The sequence below is a fragment of the Dryobates pubescens genome, chromosome 1 (genome assembly GCF_014839835.1).
Source record: "Dryobates pubescens isolate bDryPub1 chromosome 1, bDryPub1.pri, whole genome shotgun sequence".
NCBI lineage: Eukaryota > Metazoa > Chordata > Aves > Piciformes > Picidae > Dryobates > Dryobates pubescens.
Window position 1 is genome coordinate 37,714,140 of NC_071612.1, and position 23,239 is coordinate 37,737,378.

The following is a 23,239-nucleotide window of genomic DNA, read 5'->3' on the forward strand; positions in this document are numbered from 1 at the left end:
CAAGTCCAACCATTATCTGTGTTATCTAAACATGTGCAAGCCAGTCAATAATTCTTCCTATCTATATTTTTAATATCTCACTTTTCCACAGAAGAAATGTTTACTTTTATCAAGCAGGGGCATTGATATTTTATTTTGCTTTAGTAAAGAGTTTGCAAATTAAATAGGCAATGTGGTCCCTGCCTGCTATTCCTGTCACTTGTTCATCCAAAGGCATCATGGAAATACTCAAACCTTTCAGCAAAAGAGAAAGGAAATTGGGCTGTTGGTCACCAGTGGCTCTGTCAAGTGAAGACTTTGTTTTGCCACCTAAAATGAAGTTCTTCTGAAAGATCACTTCTGCCCCTCTTCCGCAAATAGCGAGACAGGAGCTGCTGTTTATCAGCTGACCTTGGAAGGGTCTTTTGCCAGCAGCAAAACAGCTCAAAGATCTGGTGTGCTAGATTATCAGGGCACTTGAGCCTAACAAGCTGGAGCATGCTCTGCCGAACAGGTAAGCACAAAGCAGGCAAGGATGTGTTATCTTCTGCAAGCTCTTCTGCAAGCCAGTACAGCAAGTTGTCCCACAGGGCCTCTGAAGGGCAAAAATCAGTAAACTAAGATTAAACAGAATTAAATTAAAAGTTAAATTAGTCTTTAGCTATGTTTCTTTCTTTCTTTTGAAAAGCTTTCTGAAGCTAGAGCCTCCACGGGTAAAATCCCCAACTAAAAGTGGTTTGGTTTTGACTTTGTTAAAAGCACAGAATGCCAGGTTGGAAGGGACCCCAAGGATCACCTGGTCCAAACCTTTCTAGGTGATAGTGTAGTTGAAATGAGGTGGCCCAGCACCCTGCCAAGCTGAGTCTTAAACATTGTCAATGTAGGGAAATTCACTGCTTTTCTTAAGAGATTATTCCAATACCTAACTGTTCTCATGGTGAAAAATATTCTTCTGGATCCCAATATCATCACTTCTTATTTCTAATCCAATTTTTTTGTAACTGCACTAGGACAGGAAGTGTCTTTAGTCAAGAGCAGATTCAGTAATGATCTGTAACTTTTGGAACTGCATAGGGAAAGGCAGCAATAAAATAAAAGGGGTTAGTCATTTCCTATCACTGGTATATCAGTGGTACTGGAGCTTTTCACTACAAACTGAGTCACCTTATATAGGAAATTCTACAGTATATGTTGTAGAACTTTATATACTCTTCAAAGCCACCACCACAACATTATCTTGCAAGATGTCCCAGTCAAATGATGTTTTTTTCTTTTTGGTTTGCTTGTTTGTTTTTCTTTGCATAGCTTTTAAGACATTAGAATCACAGAGTCATTAATGCTGGACAAGACCTCTAAGATCAGCCCTCTACCCAGCAACTCCATGACCACTAGATCATGTCACAAAGTGACAAATATGTTCATTTTTTGAATGGCTCCAGGAATGGTGACTCCACCACCTCCCTGGGCAGCCTGTTCCAATGCCTGACCACTCTTTCAAGAACAAAATTCTTCCTAATATCCAATCTGAACCTCTGCTGGTACAGCCTGAGGCCATTTCCTATTCTTCTGTTGTTAGTTACTTGGGAGAAGATGCCAACACTGGCCTCACTACAGCCTCCTTTCAGGTAGCTGTAGATCACTCCTATTGATTCCTCAATATGGCATTTTAAAATTTCAGCCAAGCCAAATCTTGACATTTAAAAAAATGTAAATAGCAAATATAGGTGTTACTAATACTCCTGTTGCTATTAGTTTATCATGTAAAGTGTTCTCACCTGAGGAATCGGAAGAAATTCTTTTCGTGCTTCGTGGGCGGTTGATCATCTTCTCATGCTGTCAATGAGGAAAGAGAAATGACCACATGATAAGGGATGAGGCATAGCAATCATAGAATGGCTTAGATTGGAAGGGACCTTAAAGATCATCTACTCCAATCTCCCCAATGTTGGCAGAAATGCCTCTCAGCTAAACTTTGTTGCTCAAGGCCTCATCCAACCTGGCCTCGAACACCTGCAGGGAGGAGGCGTTCACAACCTCTCTGGGCAACCTATTGCAGAGTCTCACCACCCTCATGCTGAAGAACTTCTTCCTATGATCCAGTCTAAACCTACTCTCCCCCAGCTCAAAACTATTCCCCCTTGCCCTATTGCTGGATACCATTATGAAAAGTCTCTCTCTGGCCTTCCTGCAGATTCCTTCAGGTATTGAAAGGCAGCTATAAGGTCCTTCTAGAGTCTTTTTTTTTTCCAGGCTGAACCCCAGCTCCCTCAGCCTATCCTCATATCAGAGTTTCTCCAGATATGTGAGTTAATTGCAATCAATCAGCATTTAAGATTGCATCTACTTCCAGTTATGTCATTACTGAAAACCAGTGAACACCATCAGCAGGTAGAAATGGCTACCAATACATCACCAATACATCACAGGGATGGTTATTGCAGCTTACTAATAAGTTTATGCAATTGTACAAGTGTTTGAACAGTAGCATCATGTCGCTGACTGGTGTATATAAAATCTCTACAGAACCTTGCTACATGAAATGGATTCTTATTCTGAATGCTGCATTAACTTTGCCTTGCTGCCACTGTGTTCTCATTAAAACTGTGAGCTTACCATACAGTTTCAGGGGAAATATCAGTTTGTAGGTATGCAGTAGCAGTTGTTAGGGCTAGAAATTGTATTGTAGCTACATTTATTCATAGAAGCATAAAATCATAGAATGATAAAATCATAGAATGTTAAGGGTTAGAAAGGACCTCCAGAGATCCTCTAGTCCAACTCCTCTGCCAAAGAAGGATCACCTAGAGTGGGTCACCCAGGTGTCCAGATAGGACCAGACAAGAATACTTCACTACCTCTATGGGGCAGCCTGTTCCAGGGATGTATCAGCCTTGTTGTAAAGAAGTTTCTGCTCATGTTGAAGTGGAACCTTCTGTGTTCTTGATTTTACCTGTTGTTCCTTGTCCAGTTATTGGGCACCACTGAAAAGAGACTGGCACCTTCATCTTGACCCTCAAATATAGGTGTTCAAGAGGGGATTGGATGTGGCACTTCTTGTAGGCCCCCTTCAGATACTGGAAGGCCACAATTAGATTCATGTCTCTTGAACTGGGGAGCCCAAAATTTGGCACAGTATTCCAGATGTGGTCTCACCAGGGCACTGTAGAGACAGAGGAGAACCTCCCTAGACCTGCTGGACCTGCTGGTTTCCTCCAATTTACATAGTTCAGCCTTTAATTGTAAATCACTAAAAATCATCAGCATTCAAAAGACAAGTTCCATTATAAAGTACAGAGTTCTTCCTCTTTCTTCCTCTGAACATGGGAGAGAAAGAAAAAAACAGAATTTGTCCTTTTCCCCTATAACTGAGAAATAAGAAAGCCTTGTGGGCTTGATTGTTGTTTTCTACTCCATATAGAACAAGAAATTATGTACATAAGCCCTGAGCATCAGAAGAGATTAATTTGTGTGAAGTGAATTTCAGCTATTTTTTTCTTTGTTACAAGCTGTGATTTTCCTCTTTTTGTCACTTTTATTACCTTTGTCACACACATTCAGTTGTATTACCTGGCTGGTTTATGCACAGCTTTCCCTGTAAGACATGCTCCGGGTTTATTCACTGAGTTTTCCCCCTTTTTTCCATTTGTGAATTAAGGGCATGAATCTCTGACTGGATAAATTATTCTCCTTTTCCTGCTGGGCATACTGAGCCAGGGTCCTGCTGAGCTTATCTGAAATACTTTTATAATACAGACTTCATATATTGTTCAGTATTTGGAGTGTTTCTTATGTACTGAGCTACAAACCCAGCTGGTCAATATAATTCTGTTACCTATTCATCTGTGAATTAACTTTTCATTAGGCTTGCACTCAGTCTTGGTAGGGGGTTTTAGCGTGCAGAGGATGCACACAGGGTGCACTGCCTGGCAGTGCAAACCCATCCTGTGCTGTACTCATCCTGAGATGTTTTGGTGCCCACAGGATGCACTGCCTGGCAGTGCAAACCCATCCTGTGCTGCACTCATCTCGAGATCAAAATCTGCCTCCTTTTGCATGCCTCTACAGCAATCCTGTCACTGGATGTGCCCTAGTGTGAAGCTAGCATAACATGGCTAAAAAGAATCCCTCAAAATAAAGGGAATAAATCTGTCTTCCAGAAGAGGGCATTGTTTTTCTTCCAAGACTCAGCTTCCTTTAATTACGCATTTATATTTAAACATTTTCTCTCACTAATGAGAATTTAGCACCTCAAAGGTCTGTTTGAGATTTTCAAAGGTATTGTAGATGAACTCAATTACCCATGCGTTGACTTTAATCTCAACCACTTTATGCTACTTACAGTTAAAATAGTGGTAAAAAGGATGAGAATTGAAAATGAATATTGTCTAGAAATAGCGCAATAATACACAATGCGTCAGATCTAAAGCATTAAATCCGCCTTTAAAGATCAAATGTCTGTAGTCAGGCACTAAATTCACCCAGGGTTCAGCTGCACTGGCTTCTGCTCTGTGGTAGTTTAAGGCTATGCCTTTAAAATTTTCCACAGATCTGGAATAGAAAGTAGTAAAATGTAAACAAATCACTGTTGGGTGTAAAAAGGAGAATAATGATAGTTCTAAGCAATTCCTTTGGAGAGCTGAGGGGCTTAAGCTAGTAATGTAAACAATTTCTCCTTGCTTCTCGCCTCTTCACTCTGGGAGATACTAACTTGCTTCTGCTTGACCTTGGCTGCATCACTTTTGTTGTAACTGGTACTAACATCTCTGCTCTGTCTCGTCCCTTTTGTACAGGGGGGTTAGGGGGCACAGGGAAGGGAGAAGCTATTAGCTTCCCCTCATCTTTGACTGGGGGGGTCCTTGTGCTGTTCATGAGTTGTAAATACCTGTACATACTGTAAATACTGTATATTTTGTACATATTCATTGCATTTCATTGTAGATTGTAGTTTTGCTTGTAAATATGGTTTTCATTTGCTTGCAAATGAGCTGGTCTGGCAAATTTAATGGGGGGGCACGGGGAGATGGTGGAATTTCAACCCACCACATGCTCCCACTGTTCTGGATGACAGTGGAGGTAAAAGTCTCTCGGCTGTCAAAGGAGTTTTGTAGTCTGCAAGGTCCTTTAATTTAGCTAAGCAACTGCCTTTCTGAAGCAGAGCATCACATGCTATTTTGCTGTTAGACAGTCATTAGACTTAAAACTTCAGCAGAATAGTAATTTGATAATGCTTGTGTGCATTACAACCATCTCTTTTTGCAAAGCATTCTGATTTGAGCCAGTAATAGTGAAGTGCTCTGTCAAATGGACCTCTCAGACACCACCAGACTCTAGCAGCATATCAAACAGGACAGACAGAAAGGGACAAATTAACCTTTTCAATTCTTCAGCTGCTTTGCATAAATACAACTGCTTTGAAATTGGAAGGAAAAATGACTGATGTATAAATACATACTTGACATCAAATCCTAATCCACTGACTCGTGTTGACAATAACAGGTTTGACCCAGTGTTTACTAAATCTGAGGAAATGAATGCTCCATAAATGGGAATTGTTAGTGGAGATCTTACTTCTGGACAAGTAGAGCATGATTAAAGTAAAAACTGCTGTGAGTGCTTGCATACAAAGCAAACAACCACTGCTTAGACCGCTGGCCAAAATAAATTTGTAAGAGAGTAGATAATGTGGACACAAACATATAAAAAATGGTTTATAATGTACACAGTTACTGTCTTCTCTCTGCAGATCAAAACTTAGGTGGGAATTTCACAGGAATGAGTAAAAATGTAGTTAGAATCTTTGCCTTCTAAAGATTCCATCTGTCTTACAACCAAAACCAGGCACTGTGGATAGTTCTAAATCTATCATCTGGAAAAAAACACAAACCAAACGAAACCACCACCAAAAGAAAACAAAACACAAACCAAAACACACCAAACCCAAACCAACCCAACCAAACTAATAAAGAAAAGCCCAAAGTTAATTTCATTTTCCTGAGAAAATGTCTACTGTTACACTGTGAGATTTGTAGCAGCTAAATTGTTGTCACAGGATCAACCAGGTTGGAAGAGACCTCCAAGATCATCAAGTCCAACTGATCACCCAACCCTAACTATTCAACTAGACCATGGCACTAAGTGCTTCATCCACTTTCTTCTTAAACACCTCCAGGGATGTTGACCCCACAGTAGTACACAAGATAGAAACTAGCAAAATAGAAGGACCCAGGCCTTGAGTGTATCTCTGCAGACAGGAATGTAGTCAGATAGCTGTAGGTGCTGCGACAACATGTTAATGACATCAACATATGACTAATTCTGGACAGTGACAGTGTTCATAGTACATGACCATTAACACTAAACTTGTGTTTTAATGAAGTGTTAAACAGCAGTTGCATTTGACAGCTGGCAGGCGTAGCTCTACAATTATCACATTAAATTCTCCCTGCCTCTGTTTTCTCATCCAATTTTAACTATTTCCTTCTATTTCTCTTACTCATTAGCAAGCCCACCTAAATGTGAAGTTAAATCTAATTCAGGTATGTTGATCAGATCATGGATATTAAAAACAGGATTAATGTTCCTATGTTAATTATTATTCTCAATGCTGGTATCACTTAATTTTAGAACACATAATAAGATACAATAAGTAATTAGAATTTCCTTTTCATTGCTGTGGCATTTAGTGGCATCTGGATTGTTATGCTTAATGTATGGTTCTGTCTGTCTTCCAGTCAATTCCTTTTCCAGCTCAAACACATTTTTAATGGCTGCAAATATCCTGTGAAAGTGAGTTCACCTCTTGATTATTTTTGTATGTAAAAAGTATATTCTTTTATAGTCCTGTTTTCATCCTATTTACATCTACCACTTACCAATATCATTTCTCCTACATCCTTTGAAATGATAGGATATTGGGTGAGAATGTTGATCTACTTTAGGGTAGGAAGGCTCTGCAAAGGGATCTGGACAGGCTGGATCTATGGGCCGAGGCAAATGGTGTGAGAATCAAAAAGACCAAGTGCTGCATCCTGCACTTGGGTCACAACAACCCCAAGAACGCTCTGGGATTGGGACAGAGTGGCTGGAAAGTTGCCTGTCAGAAAAGGAAGAGGGTGTCCTAGTTGACAGCCACCTGATCATGAGCAGGCAGTGTGCTCAGGTGGCCAAGAAGGCCAAGAGCATCCTAGTCGGATCAGGAATACTGTGTCCAGCAGGAGTAGGGAAGTGATTGTATCCCTGGTGAGAAGAGGCAGCTCAGGAGAGACTTCATTGCTCTCTACAACTCCCTGAAAAGAGTCTGGAGTAAGGTGAGGGTTGGTCCCTTCTCCCTAGTATCAGGTGACAGAACAGGAGTAAATGGTCTGAAATTTTGTCAGGGTAGATTTAGGTTGGATATTAGAAGAAACTTCTTGACTGAAAGAGTGGTCGGGCCCAGGGAGGTGGTGGAGTCACTGCCTCTGGTGGTGTCCAAGAAATGTGTGGATATGGCTCTTTGGGACACAGTTTAATGGCCATGGCAGTCCTAGGTTGACAGTTGGACTCAATGATCTTAGAGATCTTTTCCAAGCAAAATAATTCTATGATCTTATAAACATTCCTTTTCCAGCTCCTACATAATATTGAACAGTGTTGACAATATTTCAGTACAGAAACTGCCTGGAGCGTTGTCATCAGTGTATTGGCTCTCTGCCTAGAACAACGCTGTATTTCTGATCATCATCTTCTTTCTTTTCTCTTCTTCCAAATCCTCTTTCTGAGTTCTAGGACCAGAACTTCAACGTGCTGTCAGGACACAGATGCCTCATAAACATATGGCATAAACTTCTGAGTGGTAATAGGTGATTTACAGTAAGTCAATATGAAATTATTTATGTATATCCATCCCAACAAACCAGGTATTGACACCTAAGTTATCTGGTTTATTTTCTAGTGGTTCAGTATCATCTTATTCTGTGATTTTTCCCAGACAACTTTAGTTCTCTGAATATTTTGTCTCTCATCAGAATTTTCACTTAATTATCCAAAAGTTTCTCATGAAAATATTAGCATGGATCTGTGTGGAACTTCACTAGCAATAATCACCCTTTGAGACAACCAACCACTTGATCCGACTCTTTTTCCCCCCCTATCTTTTAGCCAGCAAATGAGCCAAAAGAGAACTTGGCTGGAAAAAGGTATGAAGAGCAAGAGTGAACAATACTGTAATGTTGTGTTAACGAAGGTGACATCACCAAATAGTGGTGTGGATGACATTCCCATTGCCTTGTGTATCTACACACCAGTAGGTAGGTGTGTTGTATTTAATTTACTAATTATTCATTAAAGCCAAATGATCAGCTTCATTCATGTTTTATAATTCTTCAACATGATCATAATTGAAATAGCTGAATTATTAAGGAATGTTTGTTCTCTATTAAAAAGGAACAAGCTCTTTACCATGAAGGTAGTGGAACACTGGCACAGGTTGCACAGGAAGGTAGTTGAGGCCCCATCCCTGGAGATATGTCTACAACTACCTGAAGGGAGGTTGTAGCCAGTTGGGGGTTGGTCTCTTCTCCCAGGCAACCAGCACCAGAACAAGAGGACACAGTCTTAAGTTGCACCAGGGGACGTTTAGGCTGGATGTTAGGAAGAAATTCTTTACAAAAGGAGTGATTGGCCATTGGAATGTGCTGCCCAGGGAGGTGGTGGAGTCACCATCACTGGAAGTGTTTAAGAAGAGACTGGATGGGGCGCTTGGTGCCATGGTTTAGTTGATTAGATGGTGTTTGGTGATAGGTTGGACTTGATGTTCTCTAAGGTCTTTTTCAACCTGGTTAATTCTGTTCTATTCTATTCTGTTCTGTTCTATTCTATTCTATTCTATTCTATTCTATTCTATATTCAAGGTGAGGCTCGACAGGGCTCTGGGCAACCTGATCTAGCTGAGGATGTCCCTGCTTACTGCAGAGGGGATTGGACTAGATGACCTTTGCAAGTCTCTTCCAAACCAGACCATTCTAAGAAAAAAATCCTGATTTTAGGCATTATCAGTTTTAAATTATTATAATGGATGGATGGAGGATAGATAAAAAAGTAGGAAGGCCTAATTAATGCTGCCTAATTAATGTGTAAAGATCTGTAACATTCAAGTGAGAAACCCACCTTTGGTAATGTTAGTGCTAATTTACACAATAGAGAGTGCTGTTGATATTCACCACATGGCATGGGTTGTTCCCATTCCTTGGTTATCATCTCTCTGGTAAGTTTATAAAACACTGCTGTTCCTTTGTAATGAGGTGAACTGTGGTTACCAAATTCATCCACTTCTTTAATTTGGAGCTTCAGCCTGGATTTTCTTTGTGAATGAAAGATCAGCCTGTAGACTTTTCCAAAATCTTTTCCATTCTCTTCTGTTCATGTAAAAAAAAAAAAAAAGTTATACTTTGTTTAGACATGTGGCATCTAAAATAATTCATCAGGGTGAGTCAAATAGAGCTTATCATAATACAGTTGATTGTTTTTCCAAGGGCTTGTAGTGACAGGACAAGGGGCAATGGCTTTACACTGGAAGAAGGGAGATTTAGACTGGATATTAGTAAGAAATTCTTTCTAGTGAGGGTAGTGAGACACTGGAACAGGTTGCCCAGGGAAGCTGTGGATGTCCTCTCCCTGCTGGTGTTCAAGGCCAGGTTTGGTAAGGCCTTGAGCAACCTGGTTTAGTGGACGGTGTCACTGCCCATGGCAGGGGGGGTAGAGTTGGAACTGGATGATCTTGAAGATCTCTTCCAACCCAAAGGATTCTGTGATTCTCTGATTTAGATGATTAGTCCATGGCAGGAGGGTTGGAACACTTCTAACCCAAACCATGCTATGATTCTATGGTTGTTAATACTTTATGTTGAATATCTGAGGTTCAAACATTCCTGCCAGTCTGTCTCAATACTTGAAATGCCTTCACTGGTAGCTATCTTAGCCCCTTGACTTAGCATAAGGAATAAATGGTGAAGGCTGTGTGACAAGCTGGAAGGTAAGGAACATGGAAAGGGGTAAAACACATAACCCATAGAGAAATAAAAATGAAATGGTGCTGTGAATGGAATTAGAAGCATATGCTTTCTGGTTACTCAGGATGGATATGTGTCTGTCTGGAACACCAAAATGAATGGAGGCAGAGAGGTAGGTGCATTTTTAGGCTATCTATCTCTACACTATCCTTTCCATGCATGAGCAGACATTCCTTGGGGACTGGAGAAACCTCTTTTTGAAGAATAATCCTTTCTTGAGGCTATAGGAAGTTTTCATTGGGAGAGTTTATGTACAAAATGTACAGGGTGCCAGACATATAGCCAAACATATATTCTAAGATTCTATGATTTTCTTTTTCAGTTAGAGCATTTGCCCCTCATTGCCAAGAAGCAAAACACTGAAATAATTGAATGTGCTGTGACTAACCACAATATACTTAATGTTCACATACGGTATTTCTGAATACCTGAAGTGATTGGTAATGGTTATCCAGATGCAACAATTAGTTACCTTACCTGAGGCACAAATATTGCCTCTAAACCTAAAATGAATCTGCTCTCCTTCTCTTAATGGGAACTGCTGTGTAGGTTCTGGAGGACCACAGTAGCCCTCCTCATGGAGATTTTGAAGCTCACAGGTTAAATCTTTGGATGCAGATAGCAAAACTACTATTTGATATGGGTTTTCTTTTTTCTGATACAGTATCACATTAGCCATTGTGCTGCAAAGAGCTTCTTCCAGAGCCTGGGCAAAGAGGAGAAGATATGTGCTGTCCAAGAGGAATGAAAGGCGAAGGACAACAAACCTGTATGAAGAAAAAAAATAAGGCAAGAAAATAAATATTTCTATCTTAAATTGTTTTAGAAACGATCAATTTAGGATAGAATAGAATAGAATAGAATAGAATAGAATAGAATAGAATAGAATAGAATAGAATAGAATAGAATTAACCAGGTTGGAAAAGACTTCGAGATCATCAAGTCCAACCTATCATCCAACACCATCTAATCAATTCATGGCAGCAAGCACCCCATCCAGTCTCTTCTTAAACATCTCTAGTGATGGTGACTCCACCACCTCCCTGGGCAGCCCATTCCAATGGCCAACTTCTTCCTAACATCCATCCTAAACCTCCTCTGGCACAGCTTGAGACTGTGTCCTCTTGTTCGGGTTCTGGTTGCCCAGGAGAAGAGACCAACCCCCAGCTGGCTACAACCTCCCTTCAGGTAGTTGCAGAGAGCAAGAAGGTCTCCCTTGAGCCTCCTCTTCTCCAAGCTAAGCAACCGCAGCTCCCTCTGCCTCTCCTCATAGGACTTGTGCTCCAGACCCTCACCAGCTTTGTTGCCCTTCTCTGGACACGTCCCAGCAGCTCAACATCTTTATGGAAAGTAACACAAGCCTTGGCCTCCAGTGAACCTTTTGCTACCTCCTTTTCATTCTTGGTTTCCAACACAAGAAAGGGTGGTAATTTTCCTGCTTCAGTAGAGTGTATTGACTCTTTGCCTCTTTGTGCACACCAATTTTAGATGAAAATAAGAGAATATTTCCTAGTTAGAAATCCCCATAAATATTTTTGCTTTGTAGTTAGAGAGCCTAATCAGATTTTCAAATAAAGATTAACCTCTGAATAGTGGATGATTTCTTAATTCTACTAATTTCCTTTGATACAAATACTTGGAGGCAAATGTTTTTAGTAAATAAAAACTTAATAAATTATTCATACATTACCTTTCTAAATGCTCATTTAATTGAAATGATACAAGCCCATTCCTTACATACTGGATAATAACATCATCAAACACCTTCCACCCTTCTTCTTTGTTTCTGTGACCTAATAATTTCAAAGTATCACTGAGATTTCCCCCATTTTTTCGCACAGAAGCACTCAAAGCCCTGGGGAAAAACAGAAAACAGACAATGAAAAATAAATCCTTCAAAAGACTAAGTTTGTATTTGTAGCTCTGCTTTCCCTTCTGCTTTCCTTGATGACAGCATGTGGTTTTTTCCCACCTTGCTGAAAATCTGCATCTGGAACAATGCTCATAGAATGATAGAATCAAACCAGGTTGGAAAAGACCTCAGAGACCATCAAGTCCAACACTCCTCAGTATGTAAGTGATACAATTGTTAAGAGATTTTTAAAAAATCCTCTCAATTCTTCAGAAACAAAATAAGTGGGGGGGAGGGAAGGGGAAAAAAAGAAAGAATACATAGAATACATAGAATAAACCAGGTTGGAAGAGACCTTCAAGATCATCGCGTCCAACCCATCAACCGATCAAACACCACCCAAACAACTAACCCATGGCACCAAGCACCCCATCAAGTCTCCTCCTGAAAACCTCCAGTGATGGCGACTCCACCACCTCCCCAGGCAGCCCATTCCAATGGGCAATCACTCTTTCTGTATAGAACTTTTTCCTAACATCTAGCCTGAAGGTTTCTATTAGAATAAATGTTGTTTAATCTGCTAGTTAATATCACACACAGTAATTATTATGGATTGTGTTTGAGTCATTCACCGAGATTTAGAGTCTCTAGATGCAAATACCTGAATAGAACCCCAACAACCCATTTTTTTTCTTCCAGATGGAGGGGTTTGGAGCCCAAGCCCTATGAGGAGAGGCAGAGGGAGCTGGGGTTGCTTAGCCTGGAGAAGAGGAGGCTCAGGGGAGACCTTATTGCTCTCTACAACTACCTGAAGGGAAGTGGTAGACAGGTGGGGGTTGGTCTCTTCTCCCAGGCAACCAGCACCAGAACATGAGGACACAGTCTCAAGCTGCACCAGGGGAGGTTTAGAGTGGATGTTAGGAAGAAATTCTTCATAGAGAGAGTGATTTGCCATTGGAATGTGCTGCCTGGGGAGGTGGTGGAGTCACCATCACTGGAGGTGTTTAGGAGGAGACTCGATGGGGTGCTTGGTGCCATGGTTTAGTTGGTGTTGGATGATAGGTTGGATGCGATGATCTCAAAGGTCTCTTCCAACCTGGTTTATTCTAGTCTAGTCTAGTCTAGTCTAGTCTAGTCTATTCTTCAGTAATGACGAAGGAATTTAGAAAAGCAGGCATAACTGCTATCCATTATCTCTTTCAACAGAGAAAATACAAGAAGGCTCTCATGAAATCAGGTGATTATGCTGATATCATACTCAGAATCAAGTAACTGTGACATGGTATGCTCTGGATAATTTATTCTAATGACTGAATTTATTCTAATGAACACAAGGTGACAGTTTGGACTTGATGATCTTTGAGGTCTTTTCCAACCTTATTGATTCTATGATTCTAAGGGTGTATTTTACAGAGGCCCATCACTCCATTCTCACCCACACCTCTCCTTATCAGTTTTTTGACAGTGGATTGTGAATAACCCATTCACCTCAAATTCAGACCCTATATACAACCCAACAAATGAAATACTCCAGACATGGACAGGGGCATCTTTTACTAGATCATCTTGCTCAAGGCCTCTGTCAGCCTGATCTTAAACACTTCTAAAGTTTGAGGCATTCACAACTTCTTTGGGCAACCTGTTCCCATGTCCCACCACTCTCCTAGTAAAGAACTTGTTCCTAATGTCCAATCTAAATCTACCCTTCTCTAGCTTAAAACCATTGCTCCTTGTCCTATCACTGTATGCCATTATGAAAAGTCTGTCTCCAGCTCTCCTGCAGCCCTCTTCATGTACTGGAAGGCTACTATAAGGTGTCCCTGGAGCTTTCTCTTTGCCAGGCTGAAACAACCCCAACTTGCTCAGCTTGCCCTCATAGCAGAGGTCCTCCTATCATCTTTGTGGCCCTCTTCTGGACCTTCTCCAACAAACTCACATCCCTCTTGTGTTTCATCCTCACTTCTGATAGAAAGATAATGTGCATGTATAATAATATTATTCTATTCTATAAAGATTACACATCAAATGCTGTATGACGTTCCCAGCTGAAGCTGTAGCATAAGAATTGTGGGGACATGCTCTAGTGTTTGTAACAATGCTTCTAGGTATAACAAACTGGTCTATTCTATTCCATTCCATTCCATTCCATTCCATTCCATTCCATTCCATTCCATTCCATTCCATTCCATTCCATTCCAAACTGCATTAAGGAACTACCACATTTTGAATACAAAGAAATGACTACTTAGCAACTCTTTAAATTAATTAGTTCATTCATTCATTTTGATGTTTTGCCAGCACTGAACCTGTGGTGAAGTTGTTCTTACCGAGGCTGGTATGCTGCAGCAACCCTCTTTACTGTATCACTAATGGCTCTTGTGTGTTCTGTTTCATCTCCTTGCCTTTTTTGGTCTGGGTTTGAAGGACAGGGTAGAGTAATAGTCACTGGGTTGTTAAATGGTTGGGCTGAAGGATGCTGGACGTAAACCAGTGCACTAGTAGATATCACTGAGTGGAACATATCATGTCTTGCTTTCAATGTTGAAAGCAATGATGGTTCAATTGGCTGAATCTAAAGGTAGAAAGCAATTCCAAAATTAATTTGTAGATGAATAAATCTTCTCTTAACATGCCTGATTTTTTACAAATCAATTTGTTTTGTGGAATTGGACTATCACAGAAGTTTTAGGTTCCAGGAACAACCTTATCAATATATCAAGATTTTACACAAAGCACAATCAGGTGCTTGGACATTGCCCAAAAACTTCAACCTTTATTGACTGGAATATTTTGATTGTTTTTTTTTTTTTTCAGATTTTGAAAATCCTGATCTTCCTCTGATTTTGATAATATTCTAAGATTTTTTTTTCCCTCTTTTGTGTTTTTTTTTTTCGTTGTGATTTTTGGGTGTTTGGTGTTGGTTTTTGTTTGTTGTTTTTTTCTACTGTTGATTTTAGCTATTCTTTACCTCAGAATCAATGTTTTCATGGAGGAAAGGAGGAGCATGTTGTAACTGAAGCAAATTTGGAGATTATTCTCAGCATAAGACTAAGAGGGGACAAAACCTTCCATTGCACTGGTTGCTAAAAATAATGAATCACAGAATCATAGAATGGTAGGGATTGAAAGGGACCTTTGGAAATCATCAAGCCCAATCTCCCTGCCAAAGCAGGTTCACCTAAAGAAGGGCACATAGGAACATGTTCAAGCAAGTTTTGAATGCCTTCAGAGACAGGGACTCCACCACCTCTCTAGGCAGCCTGTTCCAGTGCCCATTACCCCATGTCCTGCCACGGGGCACCACAAAAAAAGGACTGGTCACATTCTCCTGACACTCACACTTGAAGTATTGATAAGCATCTATGAGGTCACTCCCTCAGTCTCCTCTATTCTAGACTAAAAAGACACAACTCTCTCAGTCTTTCTTTGTAAAAGACATGTTCCTGTCCTCTCATAATTTTGCAGTCCTTTGTTGTACCTCTCCAACAAGTCCCTGTCCTTCTTGAACTGGGGAGCCCAGAACTGGACACAATATTCCAGATGTGGCCTCACTAGGGCAGAATAGAAGTCAGGTGAAAAAAAAATTTGTTTCTTTAACTTAAACACTGGGCCAAGAAGCTGAAGTTTGGAGTTGATGCTTATGTCAGTACTGAAACCAACTGTATTTTGTGAAGTTCATCAAAGCTAGAGGGTTCTTTTTAGCTGGAGGTATCACTGATGGTTCTTCTTTTTACCTAGAGATGTCATTGCCTACTGACGACATTATGTGGTTTAAAGAAAGTTGACAGGAAACCATTTGGTGTGTTTACAGGATGTGGAGCTGCAACCACTTTTCACAGGTTTCTAATAGTGTACTAGGTAGACTTTTAACATTATTGGCATCCTTGCTTCAGAACTGATCAGATAAGAGACCTATGGAACAAGTATTGCATATTTCGAGCTCACCTTTAACTGCATGGGTGCTGGAGAACTGAATGTCTCTGGATGATAACAGAAAGAGATTCTAGGATCCACGCTCAGCTTTTGTGAATGTCCTGCCTCTGTAACAGTAAAAGCTTCTTTCTTGAAACATGACAACACAGAAAATACACCCAGGTGGTAAATTTTCACTTCTGCAAAGGTTTTCTGCATAAAAAGAATGCAGGGTTAGAGTACATTGGAGGGAAAGGAAGCTGTGTTCGGCACTGGATTAGCATTTTGAGAAGGCAACATTATTTATAGAGCAAGGTGAAAATAAATTTTGTATTATTGCCATCTAGATGCCCAGTTATCTGGTGATCTCTAGTCATCATCTGATGTCATTAATATTCCAGTGTATGACTGGGGTGAAATAAAACAAGCTTATAAACTGGGTGATGAATGTGGCCCAATGCAATTCTTTGCATTTAAAGAAAAAGAACCATCTTGTGTTTCTTTGAGATGGAGTTTGGACAGGATTGTATTACTTCTCTGTGGTCTGAATGCAAAATCATTCCCCTTAAGTTTTTAATTGTATCAAATATGGCAATATATTGTACTTGTTTACAAAAATCATGAAGTCCATCATTAGTATTGTGGGATCAAACACCTCAGTCGTTAGTATTGTGGGATCAAAGACTTGTCTTAAAGTCCTTGTTAAACACTAAATTTGAAATAGGATTAGGTCTTGAGATATTAAGAAGACAAGTTTAATTTAACCCCACATTGTGAGCAATAGGGGTTAATAATTACAGTTTTACTTCTAACTCTGCAGAGGCTTAACTGGTAAACTGGAATGATGTTTCTTGCAATGCTTAAAGAAGAGGTTACCAACCTTGTGGCTTCCCTGGGGCCTCTCCAAAGAAAGAGGAGTTAAGTAGTTGGATTGAAAGTTCACATCAGTCACCTTCACCAGAATCTCCCGATAATTTCCTCTGAAGCAAGAAGTAAATGGGATTGCAATGCTGATAGGGAAAGGAATTGTTTTCTCACAATCAGAGCATTCAATACTGATGACATTGCTGACCAGCTCCTCAGAATCCTCCACCACCAAGGAACTAGTGTCATTGACTATCTTACACTTCAGGTTCTCCAAAGCAGCTGCAGGGGCTTTAATAAAACAAGCCACTTCACATTGATTCTTATTACTCTCTTCCACTAGAAATCTGGTGAAAAAAGAGTGTAAAATAGAATAGAATTAGAACAGAATAGAATTAACCAGGTTGGAAAAGGCCTTTGAAATCATTGAGTCCACCCTATCATCCAACACTATCTAATCAACTAAACCATGGCACCAAGCACCCCATCCAGTTTCTTCCTAAACACCTCCAGTGATGGTGACTCCACCACCTCCCTGGGCAGCACATTCCAATGGCCAATCTCTCTTTCTGTGAAGAACTTCTTCCTAACATCCAGCCTAAACCTCCCCTGGTGCAGCTTGAGACTGTGTCCTCTTATTATTTGTATTTTGGGTGGGGTTGTGTCTTAGATTTTTAATGAATGATGTACTACATTGTAGCATAAGCAGATCATCCATAAAACCATGCTTCTGAATAGATGGGAAAAGCTTGAAAAATTCATGTTTAATCTATTTCAGAAGAGTCTACAAATTGTTATAAACCTGACCCACTGCAGTCCTTTCCTACTGATTTCCAGCAGTTTGGGAAGTACTGACTTCACTGGCTGTGACTCAGTGCCTCTCTGATAAAAAAAGGAAACAATTATGCAAAGAAATAGGAAGTTACAGTTTACTTTAGATCAAATTGAAGGTCTTCATTGCTTGTGCTTAAGTTGTAAACTGCTGTTTTGTGCGTGGCCAGCAGCTGTCCAATAAACGCTTACTGAGTTTCTGGGCTCACAGATGTTTATACACATGCTAATAAGCAATATTTATGTACATCTGTTACTAAAAAGAAGAATATGTGCTTACTCTTTGTTCATCCAGTGCCTAGATTTTTGTGCTTCTTCTGAATCATTCGAAGAAGAATTCACAGTGGTAACATCACCAGTTTCTGCTGAAGCTGTGAAGGTAATTTGGTTGTTCCTACAAATCTCAGGATTTGTTTCCATTTTACTGTCTCCAGTTTGCTCTGCCAGGCTATGCTCTTCACTCTCTACCCTTTTGGAAGATTCTTTGACTATTGCTTTTTTATCCTGTTCTGAAAGATTCTGGACAGTTCTGTCGTAAATGACTTCCAGTGTCTCAGACAGATTGCCTTCCCCACTGCTTGTAAGAGCATGCTGAAAAGCCAGTTCTGGAGAGTTTTTAGTGGCAGAGCTACCTTCACAAAGTTTATTCTTCCTATTGCAAGCTTTTTTCTCTGCAACAGAGTTGTGTTCACCATCTTTCTTTTTCATTGGAGGTTCTCTGCCAACGTCCTGTTCTCCAGCAGATGTGTTTTCAGCTGATGATGCCACAACATCTATTTCCACAGTTTTAGTTTCAGTTTTCTGGATTTCATTCACATTCTGACTTTCTGTCTTGTTCAGGGAAGGAGTTCCTTGGGATTGTTGACTGGGACTAGAAGATGCTTGCACAGGCCCTGTTACTTCTCCTTCAGAGCAACACACAGCTGTTTCTCTAGAAGCATTTTGAGCATTCTGGATCTGGGAGCCACCATCTTGTCTGCGATTAGCAGCATAAAGTTTATTTTCTGCCTCTTGAAGGTATGAGACTGTATTTGTGAAATAATCCTTCACTTTCTGCAGACAGTCTTTAATTCTGCTGTACTCTGAGGCAAAAAAACCACAAGTAAACAGTTGAATTTTGCTATGAAATCTAGCCAAAATATGAACACTCTTAGGCACATACTGAATGAATTCCTTCCAGTACCATAGTGCTACTCAATACACAAAGCACAATGTATTTCCTGGCTTCTATTTAATATTTTTGCACTTACTGCTATTCAGTTTGATTCAGTTTCTGAAGAACTGAATACAGGCAAGTACATTTGTGTACCTGTCCAAATGTCTGTTGAGAAAGTACTGCTGTGACAACCTTAATGACCACCTTTCTAATGATCAGACACTAGATATATGCTTGGTGACAGTCAGTCTAAAGCATGCAATTGGTAAATAATAGTCAAATAAATTTGGCAAATAATTGTCAGATCAATTTGGGAAGAACTTTAGATCTAAACATTAACTATATGTATTTCCTAAGATTGAATCCTGCAAGATTCTAATGCATGTGTCTCTAACAAAGCTCTTCTCCCAAGTAACAAGAGATGGGGCAGGAGGAAATGGCCTCAGCTTGCCCCAGGGGAGGTTTAGGCTGATTGTTGGAAGAAACTTCTTGACTGTGAGGCTTCCCAAACATTGGAATAGGATCCCAAGAGAGGTGGTTGAATCGCCATCTTTGGAGGTTTTTAAAAGCCACAGAGGTTTGGTGCTGAGGGACATGGCTTAGCCCCAGATTTGGTAGAGTTAGGTAATGGTTGGACTTCATGATCTAAAAGGTTTTTTCTACACAAAACAATTCTGTGATTCCATTCTATGATTCAATATAGAAGATGCTTAGCAGCTTTGAATTTTTGCCATAGACAACAGAGGATAACACAAAAACACCAGCAGATATACAACATTAAAGTTCACCAGTTGTGGCCTGCAGTTATAGGAATTGTCGAGGCTGCTGTTGCATATAATTAAAAACACCTGGTGAAGAAGAACAGAGAACTGCTTGAAAGAGTCCAGTGCAGAGAAACAGAGGTGATTGAGGGAGAGAAACATCTCCCATATGAGGAAAGGGTCAGGGAGCTGGGTCTCTTCAGCTTGGAGAAGAGGAGACTGAGGGGTGACCTCATTCATGTTTATAAATAGGAGGTTCCATGCAAACATAAAGAGAAACTTTTTCACTGTGAGCATGACAGAACTCTGAACAGGCTGCCCAGAGATGTTCTGAAGTCTTTCTCTGGAGACATTCTAAACCTGCTTGTATCACCTGCTCTGGGTGATCCTGCTCTGGCAGGGGAGTTGTATTATATGATCTTTCAAGTTCCCTTTCAACCTAATATGTGATTCTGTGAAGAAGATTGCACAAAAATCACACAGTCACAGGCTCATAGGATGTTAGAGGTTGGAAGGGACCTCCGAAGATCATCGAGTCCAACCACCCTGCCAGAGTAGGACCATAGAACCTATTGCAGGTTGCACAGGAATGCATCCAGATGGGTCTTGGAAGTCTCCAGAGAAGGAGAATGTACCATTCATGTAAGGTTTTAACCTATTTATTTTATGATCCTTCATTTTTTTATCATACATCATTTCTTGGAAGTACTTCCAGATGTTCTCTCTAAGGATTTCAGACGTGCTTCTTTCAGCACTCCCCCCACCTTGTGCTGTCAATCTCTACAACTAGAACTTTGTCTTCATTAGTTAGATTTATTGCAAAGTGATTAGAAAACTTATTGTTTGTTTCTGTTTGCTGCTGTGAGATCCTGGAAAGTTTTGTTTGGCAGGTTAAATCCAGTGCAAATCAATAGAAATAAGAAACTTGTAGAGAGTGAAACATGGGATGGTGGCTCTGCACTTACCAAGGACAGAGACACACAGGGGAAGAACACTAGGAAAGGCTGATACAAGATTTACAGGAAATCACTGGCTTGGCTTCACTTCTTTCAATAATGTCATGTGTGGTAAATCAATATCTCAAGGTTTTGACCTCAGAAAATAATTCTATAGAGTAAAATTGTCATCACTCATCACTGTGCCTGTCCATGTAACATCAATTTGTGATGTTATATCACTTAGATAGGCTTTTCACTTTCATCTCTATTTGCATTGCTTAATTTAAACCTACACAGACAACAGTTTAGAACAAAGATTTTTAAGTTCTTGTTGAACCCAGTCTAAAAACTATTCACTTGCAATACTTTCTCAGGTCTGGAATAACTTGTTCTTGGATATTGATTTTGACTGTATTTGGAAAAAGAGTTAAAAAAAAAATTTAAAAAACCCAACAACAATCAAACACCAAAAAAATCCCCAATCCAAAACCAAACCCCCAATACAAACACAAAAAAGGAGCAGACAAACAATGATACTTTCAATATATGTATTTTTTCCACTCGTAGTTCAAAGAAAAATAAGTTTGCCTGCTGGTTTGCCAGGGGCACTTTTATAACTGTGAAGCAGTTCTAAATAGTTTTAACAAAAGAATTGGAAATAGAACCATAGATTGGTTTTGGTTGAAAAAGACCTTTAAGCTCATTGAGCCCAAACTTTAAAATAACAGTTTTGTTTATGTAGGAGGTTGTTCTGAGACCCTCACTCCAAGAAAGACATTGAAAGTCTGGAGCATGTCCAGAGAAGGGCAATGAAGATGGTGAATGAGAGGAACTGGCTTCAAGTTGCACCAAGGGAGACTTAGGTTGGATATTAGGAAAAATTTCTTCTCTGAAACTGTTGTCAGGCATTGGAACAGGCTGCCCAGGGAGGTGGTGGAGTCACCATCCCTGCAGGTGTTCAAGAAATGTGTGGACATGCCACTTGGCATGATTTAATGGGCATGGTGCTGTTGGGTTGATGTCTGGATTTGATGATTTTAGAGGTCTTTTCCAATCTTAATGGTTCTGTGATCCATAACTTATTCTGCTATCTCTTGTTACAACTTTTCAGTTCACAGACTCATTTTCTGTTTGGTGAGTTGGTGGTTTGTTTTGTTTTTGTTGTGGGGTGGTTTTTTGGTTTGTGTTGGTCGGTTGGGGTTTTTTGCTTGTTGTTTTTGTTGTTTCAGGGTGGGGTTTTTTTTGTAAACTCATAATGTATTTTTCTTTTTCCCCTACGAAGCAATCTAAAGAATAATATCAGTATCTTGCTCCTTTTCTTGAAGTGGAGACATCAATCACTTTTTTATATTTAATTTCTCTTTATTGTGCTTCTTGAGAGGAGAAGGAAGTAAAGGAGTTGAGAATGAAGGAGCAAAGGTGAGTCTGGCAAAAGGAGGGGTGGGGCAAAGTATTGTTTAAAATTTTGGCCTTTGTTTCTCACTATCCAATTGGCAATAAATGAAATTAATTTTTACTTTAAGTCAGTTTTGCCTATAATGGTAAGCATTAAGTGATTTCTTTTTCTTTATATCAGCATATGAGCTATTCCATCCTGTTGAGGATGGGGAACAAGATGCTGGGTGAGCATCTGGGACCTGGCTAAGATGAACCCACCAAAGTAAAATATACATAAATCTTAGAAACAATTCTCTTTAGTTATATTTCTCACATAATGAGAATTATGAGTCTTATATTGAATCTCATGTAACAGACTTGAAAACAGTGTGATGCAACTGTTGAAATGTGAATTATTTTGGGCTAATCATAGAATCATTAAGGCTGGAAAATACTTCCAAGATCATCAACACCAACCTTCTACCCAGCACCTCCATGACTACTAGATTATGTCCCAAAGTGCCACAGCTACTAATTTTTTGAACACCTCCAGGCATGGTGACCCCCACTGTCCTCAGCAGCCGGTTCTAATGTGTCACTACTCTGGTACTGAAATACTAACAAATGGAAAGTAAGATGCCCCAGCATCATCACACAGAAGAATTAAGCCACCAGTATACCCAGTCTATTTTCTCTACAGGTAAATCCCTCCATACTTGCCTGGACTTGAAGTCAGTTCCTTGTGCTTGTCATGGAGAGCGGTCAGCAAGTGGCAGATATCTTGAATAATTTCTGTAAGGTTCTGCAGCTCCTGACTGAGAAATCTGCTCAACTCTTTTGTTAAAGAGGTCAGTCTAAGCACATATTCCACTATACCTTCATTATCCAGATCACTTTTCTGAAGCACTTCCCTTGATAGCAACTTCACCTGCAAGATTTTTGCCAGGAGTTGGTCTGTTTTGCCTGCAGGTGTAATCTTACCTTCAGCCATTTCCATTTTATGTTCAGAATATGCTACTGCACTGCTGAAACACTTCCACAAGTTGCTGTTCTTGGTTCAGACTACTACACTGTTTGGTGTTTGTAGCCTAAGGAGTGTTTTTGCAAGCGCTGTGTTCCATGCACACTGACAAGTCGAAGTCTAGCTCAGGAACTTTGAGTTGATGTTGACTGTTGAGAAGTTACTAGGTGACAGAAAGGAGTGGTTCTCCTGTAACTATGGACAAGCTTTGCCAAGAGATGCCAACATACACCGTGCACCTTTAAGGGAACTTGTGCAATGCAGTTATGTAGCAGTGGCTTAAATTTCAGGGGCTCTGAGTAATTTCTTACTTCAGTGGTTGTAAATGATCCGTACCCATGAAATCAAGCTCAACTGTGACATCATCAGTATATAGTCACCAACAATAGGGAAATGTTTTCATTTTGAACTAACATTAAATGTTGTTGGCCACTTGACACCATTTTCTGACACATTTGTTGCTCAGAGGCATCAAACAGGAGGGACAGGTCCCAGCTGCTAT

General features: G+C 40.1%; 1 protein-coding gene across 1 annotated transcript; it reads right to left on the bottom strand.

Annotated features, from left to right (window-relative positions):
- Window positions 1–284: 284 nt before the first annotated feature.
- Window positions 285–22,707, bottom strand: DTHD1 (death domain containing 1). The gene is made up of 10 exons (XM_054174105.1): window positions 22,437–22,707; window positions 17,765–18,674; window positions 16,670–17,000; window positions 15,823–16,002; window positions 14,205–14,449; window positions 11,716–11,880; window positions 10,503–10,792; window positions 9,124–9,368; window positions 1,755–1,812; window positions 285–574 (listed from the first exon to the last, which is right to left on the bottom strand). The coding sequence occupies exons 1-10, from the start codon at window positions 22,705–22,707 to the stop codon at window positions 285–287; spliced, it is 2,985 nt and encodes a 994-aa protein (XP_054030080.1).
- Window positions 22,708–23,239: the final 532 nt, after the last annotated feature.

What these genes read in the sequence shown, in the direction of transcription:
- DTHD1 (XM_054174105.1), bottom strand. Translation starts at nt 22,707, where the DNA reads ATGGCTGAAGGTAAGATTACACCTGCAGGCAAAACAGACCAACTCCTG. An exon ending in AGGCACTGGATGAACAAAGA is followed by an intron (nt 17,001 to 17,764) that starts GTAAGCACATAT and finishes TTTTTTCACCAG; the next exon opens with ATTTCTAGTGGAAGAGAGTA. An exon ending in GCTGCAGCATACCAGCCTCG is followed by an intron (nt 11,881 to 14,204) that starts GTAAGAACAACT and finishes GTTTTTCCCCAG; the next exon opens with GGCTTTGAGTGCTTCTGTGC.